Source organism: Neofelis nebulosa, chromosome 16 (assembly GCF_028018385.1).
Source record: "Neofelis nebulosa isolate mNeoNeb1 chromosome 16, mNeoNeb1.pri, whole genome shotgun sequence".
Lineage (NCBI taxonomy): Eukaryota > Metazoa > Chordata > Mammalia > Carnivora > Felidae > Neofelis > Neofelis nebulosa.
The window spans coordinates 29,689,787-29,700,570 of NC_080797.1; the positions used below are offsets into that span (position 1 = coordinate 29,689,787).

At 45.2% G+C, this 10,784-nt stretch overlaps 1 protein-coding gene across 9 annotated transcripts in view; it reads right to left on the minus strand.

Annotated features, from left to right (window-relative positions):
• Positions 1-7,857, minus strand: part of TLK2 (tousled like kinase 2) — a 114,750-nt gene extending 106,893 nt beyond the window's left edge. For 3 of the 9 annotated variants that reach the window (XM_058704455.1, XM_058704449.1, XM_058704447.1), the window contains exons 1-2: positions 7,045-7,195; positions 5,465-5,550 (exon numbers count right to left, since the gene is read on the minus strand). In XM_058704455.1, the coding sequence (XP_058560438.1) occupies positions 5,465-5,550; positions 7,045-7,180 (222 nt within the window). In that variant the 5' untranslated portion in view covers positions 7,181-7,195. Of the gene's footprint in view, positions 1-5,464; positions 5,551-7,044; positions 7,196-7,362 lie in introns of those variants that run through there. The other 6 variants (XM_058704456.1, XM_058704451.1, XM_058704450.1 and 3 more) reach the window with 4 other exon arrangements.
• Positions 7,858-10,784: the final 2,927 nt, after the last annotated feature.

Consider the following 10,784-nt stretch of genomic DNA (forward strand, 5'->3'; position numbering starts at 1 on the left):
GCCCCTCCCCTGCTCATGCACTCATGCTCTCTCTCTCAAAAAAATAAACATTTAACAATAATAACTGACAAAAATTTGGAGATAGGGAGAGAAAAAGTATTAAATGCTTATTTCTTTATCTTTCAGAATAGAAAAATCAATAAATGAAAAAATCATTTTAAAAGAAGGTAAAAGAGGCGTAAGAAAGATTTAAAAAGAAACACAAGGAAGATTTAAGCCTGAATATATGTCATAGCATTATACGTGGATGAATTAAATCTCCTAAATAAAAGACAAGGATTTTGAGACTGGAGTAAAACGATAAGCTAGAGCAGACCATGCCTATGGGTGACAACTAACTTTACTTTCATCTTCTCAATACTCTTTTCTAACTCAACAAAGACTTATTCAATGTGTATGATGTGCTGAGCATTTCAACAGTCATACGTGTTCTCAAGGAGACTAATAGGGGAAACAAACAATGCATGTCATAATAAAAGTAGGTTATCGGGTGCTAATAAAATAATTCAACGAGAATGGTGCAAGTATCTGGAAAAGCTATAAAGACACATTGCGCTCTGAACAGTAAGCTGAAAGTTCAGCAGGCAAATAAAAAAGGAAAGGTAAAGGAGAGAGCATGAGCCTGTTTGCTAACAGATCAGTCACGGTTTGAGCAAGCAGAGCACAGCACTAGGAGAACAGACCACTGGCTGTGAAGTTGAAAAATTAGGGTAGGAGTTTTAGTTTTAATTCAGTCCAACAGTCTACGGGAACCTTTAAAGCAAGGGAATAAAACAACACTGGTATTTTTAGAAATATAACTGGAGACAGTTTACAGAAAGATAAGTGGGGTAGGAGAGGCTGGTTTTTACAGTTATGAACAAGGAAGGATTGAGAAAGTAGCAGGGAGAGCAGACAAATGCTTGAGAAATTTCAGAGAAAGAAGAGACAGGAGCTGATACTTGGCTAGATGTGAAATGAGAGAATTAAACAAATACGAAGTGAACGAAAGGGAGAAGTCAACATAAAGGCAAACATAACAATAAATTTAACAGTGCCTTAAAATTCAATGGTTTAAGTACAGACTTTCTCTCAGAATTTATGCTTATTAAGCACTGTCTAACCATGTATTAAATGTAAAACACCTAAACATGTATTTTTTTAAATTACCGGATTGGTATGTAAAATAGCTAACACTAGCTATCCAAAACTGACACCTTCTAATTGATGCAATTAACTAAATAACAGGAGAAAAAGTTATCAGCTGCTTAAATATCTTTTCAGAAGTTAAATCTGATCATTTAAACTGACCGTGTATCAGAAAAAAATAAAAATATTTTAAATACGCTGATCACGTATCACTCACAAACTTACAAGAGGTAGAAAATGATCACTTCTCTTCAAGACATCAAAAAATCTACTATGTGATACTACTTAAAAATATATGGTCTTACAGCAGGCTCTATAAAGTGAAGGTTCTTGTGTCAGTACAGACTGTCCCACTTTCATGGATTCTCATTTTGCTCTTCTTTTCGATACCATCCATCACAGACCATATTAATCCTTTTTATTCAATACAACTGAAACTAATAACATTAATCAAAAAAGTAGGTTGCAGTGGGGAATATAAAAAAAAAAAATTACACCTTAGACATTTTCTTTGAACTTGCAACATGTAAATATATATTCTGTTGCAAGTCTTTTGATGCAGCCCTTTTGAGTTACAGATCCACTGACTATAGTCCTGGTCTCACACAAACCACACCCATAATGCATCAGCCACAATTTCTAGTTTCAACTTCTTCAAAAGTGAAGCAAGACTTAAGAGATATTTGCCAAGGATCTAAATGAAGAATTCTTCCAGATTACAAAAAAACAAAAACTTATAAACCTTTAGAAGCATCTCCTTATTGGCTCACCTTACAGTTTTTCCATGGCAGTCAACTTAGTTTTCATAGAATCAACAATTCTTACATTTTGCAATTATATTTCACTGGTCTCCAAAATTTTTTATTAAATTATGTAATTATAATACAAGTGCAAATCGTAACAATGTGATCCTTGGTAAGTCCAGAATTCAACCAGCGGGAGCAATGCAGTGGGCATTAGCAGGTCTCACAAAAAGAGAACACAGGTTTATTAAGACTAGTATCCCTGTTACAAAAGATTTAAATTCACATCACTTTTATTGTATTTGGAACAGTACTTGGCACTTAGTAAGTACCGTGTAAGTATTTACTACTATATTAGCATTAAAACTAAACTGGCTACAAGGGCACCTGGCTGGCTCAGTCAGAAGAGCATGAGATTCTTGATCTCGAGGTTGTGAGTTTGAGCCCCACGTTGGGTATAGAGATTACTTAAATAAAAAAATAAACTTAAAAAAAAAAAAAACTAAACTAGCTATAAATACAGTGCGTGCAGGGGTGCAATTCTACCTACTTCACATGGCCTCTGGAATCACAGAGACTACCTGTACTTAAATTGTCAAATGGGGTGCCCTGCTGGCTCTAAAATGGTGGAGCATATGACTCCTGATCTTGGGGTTGTGAGTTTGAATACAGAGATTACTTAAAAGAATATAATCTTAAAAGAAAAAAGAGAGAGAGAAAGAAGGGTAGGGAATATAAGCTACAATAGGTCCTCACTGAAAACATTTAAATACAAGGTAGAGTCAGTTTCACATAACTAGAAGTGGCTTATCCAGTATAAGGGAGGAGACCTTAAAAAAAGAAGTAGGATAGCTCACATACCAGGTCAAGGTTCACAACCCAATTTAACCTTATCACCTCAAAAATGCTAAAAGGATGGTTACATCCTCCTAAAAAAACTGGCAGCTAGATAGAGGAGAAAAACCAACCCTATTTTCTTGGTGTCCATCAGGCTACTTTCCTCTATCATCAACCCACTAGTGACAGAAAACCCCAACCTCTTAAAAATCCACACAATGCATCCCAAGGCACAAAACAAATCCTTCTGGTTTACCAGTCATTAAAAATTAAACACGCTAAAAGAAAGAGAAACTGAATGCATTTAAATGCAAGAAAATTTTATATTTGTGAATTAAAATCCTACCCATAAGAGCAACTTAAACATAAATAATAAATGTGGTGGCTTTTGACCATTTTATTTCCGTCTAAGTTTTGTGATGTAGATCTAACTTGCAGGTGTAAAAAACTTGAAGCGACATAACAAAAGATCTATTAACAACCAGGAAGTTCAAAGACTGCAGCCACTTGAAACACCCTTGTCCACTAGGAAAGAATCCACAATGGCACTAACTTTCTTCCTTCTATGGACATCAAAAAGTACTGAAAATGTTACGAATAGTTAGGAGAAACTCAAGAGACAGCCCCTGTGGCTGCACCAGTCCCACTAGATGGCACTATCACAGGAAAGTCACTCTCCTCTCCCATTTGGAGCAAGGGCTGAAACTGAAAACTATCAACTCAGTGACATCCTCAATGGGAAATGATGACCCATAATGAGGAATTCAAAGCTAGGAGGCCGAGTTTTTCTCAAAGCACCTTTTCTCCCAGTACATGGCCTCCTCCTCCTCAGTCCCATTTCAAATCAGTGGTCTGAGGGATACAATGTCTTGCAGGCAAAAGAAGTTATACAAAATGGATATTTTCTTTTCTTCTTCCTAACTCCAAATTATAGAATATTTACTTGCTTCCCACCCCCCCAAGTTTCTTTGCTATGGGGAAAAAAAAATCCCTTGCCAGTCCTTGAATAATATTTATTATGATATACTACAGTAAGTATAGTCATAGTAGACTAAAAACATCAACATAACATACAGTTACTGATATAAAAAACATTTGGATATAAATAAACTTCCTTATATATACAACAGGAAGAACTTCCTATTAAACAGATTAAGTCTTCTGACACCTTAATTACCAGATTTTTAACTTAGGCCTGGGCAGCAAGATTCACAAGGTCAATTATCGACATCACTTATGCTCCACCCCATCAAAAGAGTACTTGAATATAGCTATCACGACCTTAAAAATCGAGGAAAAGAAAGGCATACTAACAACAAAACCCAATGAGTTTAAACTACCATACAATTTGAATACAAACTTACTTTTATTCCATAGGTGACCACTTGAACAGACAGATTTGGATATGAACCTTGTGCTGAATTCCCAAATGAGAAGACACATAATCAATTTAATCCAGAGATCAATTTAATACTCAAACATACTACTACTTCTCCTAGATCAGAGAATTTACACTTAATACGTGTATCTTCAATATGTGTCAACAGTCAGCATAGCCTTCCCAAAGTGCCCTAAGTGCCACTTTAATCAAAGTGGCCAAAGAAACCAAGAACTACAAAATGTGCAACAAATCCTGTGTTCCCACAGCACCTGGTCACGGTTCTAACCCAGATGTCACCGAGGTATCATCTCTCTCTCGCTTCCTCCACAATGGAGGCTTGGAGGCTCTAAGTTGGGGTGTCATTCCTCACACCCTGCACAATGTCCAGTATGCGGTAGACACTCAATTTATCTGTTGAATGAACAAAAACTAACAACCTACTCCAGCTCACCAAAATTATGAGACCCCTCAAAGCAGCCAGTTTTTCCAACTAAACCTTGACAAACACCTTCTTCTTTAAGAAGCTACTGACCAAAGCAGGTCACTAACATTCAGGTCTCCATGAGAAATAAGATTTCTTGAGAAGCATGGAAAGGTATGTATCACGTGAAGTCAAAGATCAAAAATTCACAAGTCTCAAGCCCAATGAATGCAACGATCTTAGAATGGTGAAGCTTTTAAATACAACATCGTAAATATATTTTACATATTGTATTAAAATCATAAGTATATTGTACTAAAACTAAAACCGTCCTATGAGAGCAGAGTGAACTACATAAGGACTCAGAGGAAGCCATAACGTTGCTTAATGTAACCACCTGGGGGCTTGATCTTACTTTATGTTCCCTGAACAAAAACAGTGAACAAGAAAGAAAAATAGGAGGAGAGAAAGCAGTCTGGGGGTGCAACCAGGAGGAATCCGCTGAGCTACAGATCTGGAGAACTGACAAACAGCAGAAGCAGATTTTTCAAAACTCTTATCACAGAACTATCCAATGAATATTGGATACCGTAATGAATCTATGCCAATACCTTTTCGTTAAGTTTTTTTTTTTTTTAATTTAATGACTGAGTTGTTTTGACAAAATATGGCACAAAAGCCAGATACTCATCCCATTAGTATCCTTGCAACAAGACCCATGGGAAACCTCTCCTAAATTAGAGGGGAAAAAGATGCATATAGTTCCATTTAGAATCCCTTCAAATGTACCGTGAAGTTAGCGGAATGACCGGTAGGAGCTAAAAGTTCATCGGAACAGGTGAGCCCATCTCCCCTGCAATCTACCAGTATGACCCACCCAAAATGATCATAACTGTTTTCTAAATGTGTTTCCATTTGACCGTGAACAGTGCTCATTATGGTCATTTTACTCACCTTACTAACGCCAACCCCTGTAAACCTGGCCTCTAGTAATTCCTGCCGTCGAGGGTCCAGGCTATGCAATTCTTCCATCATTTCTACTGGAAAAGAAAAAGTAGGTTGTGAGACCATAAAAGCTAAAACACGAGGCACCAATTTTTAGTTACAACAAAACGTAATTATTTCATTGAATGGTCACATACAGGTAAACCTCATGTAAATACGGCATACAAGCGATAAACTACAATGTGCTGCATCAAACAGTAATACATTGAAAGTTAAAACGCTCAGAAGTCCTCTTCGGAGGGCTACTATATCCTTGTCTAGTTCTGATTTTAACAGCAAAAAACCTCAAACCCCTCATATAATCTCAGTAAAAGTTGAACAAGGACTAGCTTGCAAAACAACGACAAAAATTCCTTCCATCAACCTTTGAATTTAACGAAGTACTTTCGGATATTTGTTTCCCAAACCCACAGGAACTAGTTCTTAAACTAAAAATATGAATCATTAATAATAATTTAAAAATAATGCAGCATGAATCAGATGCTACAAATAACTTCAAATAACGCTATTATATAGCTCCTTTCTCTGAAGAGCTCACAGTAGCTCATGAAAAAAGGAATTAATTATTTTAAATTTAATAGAGAACCCATGGTAAAACCATCAACCGGCATTCACTCAGGAAATTAGCAGAGCTCCATAACCATCCTTTTACAAAATCTTTTTTCTGACCACTCCCTGGAGCAGTAGGTTTCTCTAGACATCTGCTTTTAGCACTCCTCCCAAGCAGGGAAGGGCAGGAGGACACCATTTTTAAACTCCTTCCACAACCAATAAATGCACAGGCTACTTTCAGCAAATACGTCCATCCATCGCAAGAGATCAACTCTTGCAGAGCCCACTGGAAACCTAATATTACAAGTGGAATAGGAACATATACCATTACACAGAACCCCTTTGAACATATTATTAAACAGCGAATGGAATGATTGGCATGATTTTTTAAAGTTCACTGAGAACATGAATTAAACATGCTCCTCTGCAATCTAACAACTCCACATTAACTGTAACAATCCCTACCAGTCTTCCAGTTTCATTTCCCTTCCTGGATTGAGAGCCTGGGGCAAAGGGGAATGAAAGGGTGACAAATTAAAGTTTCACCCACACAAACGAGCGCAGGTTAGCGAGGGAATAAGGAAATTCTCGAAAAGGCAGAAAGGCATCTTAAAAAAGAAAAAGAAAGAAAGGAAAAAGGGGACAGAGTGTGCTTCCCCTAAGTGGCCTTCCTCGCGTCTCGCCCTGCCCTAATCAAGGCCGGAATGGCAGAGGTTGCAGCCTCCCTCAAACCCTAGGGTCTCTCAGAACATTTCCTAAACCTCCATCCCCAGGCCTGGCCCAGAAAATGACGCCCCAGCGGTTATTCCATTTAATGTCAACTCATGTTAAGGAAATCTCCACTCTGTCTCATTCCTGCGGGGCCTTGGACTGGGATCCTCCCTGCAGCCCACAGCCGGGAAACAGAACCGATGGGGCCTGGTCCCGGCGCCCCTCGCCTCCCGCCGGCTCCAAACTTTCCCCAACTCTAGGCCCACCTGTCACGGAGGGAGGGCGGGCCGGCTCTCGAGGGTGCCCAGGAGGCTGCCGGGGCCTCCAGCTGCCGGGGCGTCCCCTTCGCCCTGCCGGCCGCCGGCCCCACTCCCAGGCCGGGGCTGCCTGGGCCTCCCCCATCTTCAGCCCGGCCCCTCGGCGACCCGCAGCCCTCGGGGAGCCCCTCCCGCCTCAGCGCGTAGGAGCTGCGGCCCGGCCCCCGGGTGGGCCCGGGCCGCAGCCTCCTCAGCGGAGGGGGGGTCCCCCGGACGGTTAATGCCCCAGGCCCGGCGCCCTCCCCCGCCCGAGGCTCAGCCTCTCACCTGCCGCCGCCGCCGCCGCCGCTCCACGCTCCTCCCGGGAGGGGCCCCGACCCGACCCGGCCGCCGACCGCTCCGCTCTCCCCCTGGGCAGGCCCGGGGCGGAGCCGGGGCCTCTCCTGAGCGCCGCAACCCCCCGCCCGGGCAGCCGCCGCCGGCGCCGGGCTCCACGAGAGGGCGGGCGGGGGAGGGGGGCCGCGGAGGCCGCAGATCCCCGGGCTCGCGTACAGAGCCAGGCGCCCGACGCGGGCCCGGGCCCGGGCGGCCGCGGGGGGCGCGGGACCGGCCTCCTGGCGCCGGACAAAGGCCAAGGGAGGCGCAGGAGGGCCCAGGCCGGGCCGGGAGGTGGGGGCCCGCTCGGCTGGGGGCCACTCGGGTGCGGCGCGGAGGGCGGGGGGGTCGGAACCGCTGGTGCCCAGGACCCGCCTCCGGCCCCTTAATCCGGATCGGTTCGGTCCGGATTAGTAGTGATCGGTGTAAACACACTAGTGAAACCGCGTGTTTCCTCGCGAGATTTGCACGGCTGGGAGGCAGGGGGGGTCCTGGGGGGGTGGGGGAAGAGCCGACAGTGGGGGAGGAGGGGGAGGGGACGAGGAAGGTGGGGGGGTCCCCGCTGCCCCGGCGCCCCGCCTCCTCCAATCAGCGGCCAGGCTGGCGGGCAGGGGTTAACCAGGGGACCCCGCGCCGGCGGAGGAGGCCGCCGCCTCGCCGGGCGGCTGAGGGCGGGCGCACGGGCGGCGCCGGCGACTGGCCGCCCCGAGCCCGACCCGGGCCGGAGTCCCGGAGCCCCCGCCGCAGTCAGCGTGTAAGCGGTCCCCGCCCGCGGGACCGGCCCGGCCGAGGCGGCTGAGCCGGCGCCCTGGGCCGTGGACCGGCGCTGGAGGGGCCTCGCCGCCTGGGCCAGGCGCTCCCCGATCCGCTTCAACGAACCCCGCGCCCGCCTAGTCCCTCGTCTCCACGAGTTTGGGTGAGAAGTGGGCTTGCTCTGCCCAGGGATGGATTTCAGAGGAAGAAAGCCCGAGAGCCGGCGGACCCCACCCGAACTTCCTCGGAGACGCCCAGTGAGTTCGCTGTGGCCACCGTGTTGGCTTCTCGCACGCCCCGCCACTCTCCAAAGGGACTTTCCGGCTCCCCAGACCCACACTGGCCGCCCTGGAAAGCGGACAGCACTTTCCCTCCACATACCTGGCTGGCAGAGGGCGCCTCCAGGGACAAAAGGTGCCCTGGGATCAAAGCTGAACCCCCCACCCCCGCCAGGATGCTGCCCTCCGGAAGGGGGGGGGGGCGCTACCCCAAAGGGACTCCCCGGGCACCCAGGGGGAGGTTCCATTTCAACCTCTGATTAAACAAAACAAAAAAACACGGCCCTCCTGGTACTTAGCGGGACCTGAGTGTAAGTACTAGAATGGAAAAAAAAGGCCTGCCCTTCACAGAATGTCTACTGAGGAATGAGAACTAGGAAGGGGTGCGTTCCTGCGCACAGTAGCCCCAGCAGCAAAGAGGGCTTCCTGCACAGGAAAAGGCTCCCACTCTGATCACCCAGCACCAAAGAAAAGAAGCACATTCTCCACCGACTTCTAGGAGCCAGGACACTGCAATGCCAATACCCGACTTTGTATTTTCCTCTAACACTTCCTTGATCAGACGTCTGAAGATGATTTAAGGAATACAAGTGAATCACAAGGGGGAAAGTTCAAACAATGAACAACAGCCTTGAACTTTTCCAGGGGGTCCGCAGTTACTTCAAGTGGAGTTTTGCCTTTTTTTCCTTACTAGTTTTTTCTTATTTCTTGCTATATTAACAGAACACAGACCTGCTGAAAGGGCAAACGACTGCGGTTTACTTTTTGTTAGTTGTGTGACCTTCCAAACCCTTGGGCAAATTAAGGCACTGTGGGAAAAAAACCCATTAAACCAAGCGTCACCTTGCCCCTGATCCCAGCCAGGTTGGAAAGTGCACACACATGTTTCCAAAGATAAGTGTTTGAAGGGGAGGGGGAGATCCAGTGGAGGGCAGAGGGTAGGTAAAAAAGGTCAAGGTGGAGGGCTATCCAGAGAGCAGGAGAACCAAGGGACGCATATTATACATACGACTTGTCTTCCACTCCAACACAGAAGACCAGCAAATTGCGTTCTAATGAATAATCAGGAAAGTAACTCCTTAAATGACACTGGAATGTCTTAAGTGGAGAGAAAAGAGTTTAAGAGAAAGAGCACTGGACAGAGAGCTGAGTTCTAGCCTTGCTGATCCACAGACAAGCCACATGGACCTGTTACCTAACCTTTTCAAGCTTTGCCAACCTCATCCATGAAGGAGTCCTTTCCAGACCTAAAATGCTATGATTCCATTTTTTGAAGTAATTATTTAGAATAATCATTGGAATACAGGGAAAGGTGTTATTTTCGTTTCACTTTTCCAAGTGTGTTTTCTCAGCATGTCAGAGAACTTCCGCTGCCACAGGCCTGTTCACAGCCATGCTCTAGATTTAACACTCATCCCAGTAGGAATTGCTTATAGGGGTTTAATGAATTTGCTTACCACAAAGATTGGGTGCTTCTATTTATAAGCATCATATACAAGAAGATATCAAATATCAACAGCAAGGGAAAATAACCTTACCCTTTCCCAGAGTAAGATGGGCAATTTTTTTAAGTTTATTTAGAGAGAGAATGAGTGAGGGAGTGGGAGGGGCAGAGAGAGGGAGAGAGAATCCCAAGCAGGCCCTGCACACCAAGCAAGCACAGAGCCCAACGTGGAACTGGAATCCACAAACAGGTCAGGATCTGAGCCAAAACCAAGAGTCAGATGCTTAACCAACAGCCACCCAGGCACCCCCAGATGGGCAATTTTAAAATTGTCCAATGGTTCCTCTCACAATGTGATTGAACCTTTGGTTCATGAATCAATTGTATTTAAAGTATGTTTGCTCACATGGTAACTTTGTCAGACTCAGCTTGTCACAGACTGGCAAATGGTGACATTCCCCATGCAAAGGCCCACTGGCTGTGGGCAAATAGATCCAAATAGAAGCTGTCCACATTGTGCAAGCTGCTCCTTCCTATCTTCAGGGGAATGTAGGACAGCTCCTCCAGGTTTATGTTCATAATCACAGAGGAGAACACGGAGCTGGCTGGACATGCCTCAGACTAGTTCTGATCCTCCCCAAGGAGTGCTCTGCAAACCTCAGTAGGTTAATATGCTTTAAAGGGAAGAGATGTACATTGGTCCTTGGGAAGTTCTTGCTTAAAGCTAAGTGGAATCCGTTGGGGCACCTGCGTGGCTCAGTTAAGTGGCTGACTCTTGATTTGGGCTCAGGCCATGGTCTTGCAGTTTGTGAGTTCAAGCCCTGTGGAGGACTCTGTGCTGACACTGCGCAGCCTGTTTGGGATTCTCTCTCTGCACCTCCCTGCCTCTCTCTCTCTCT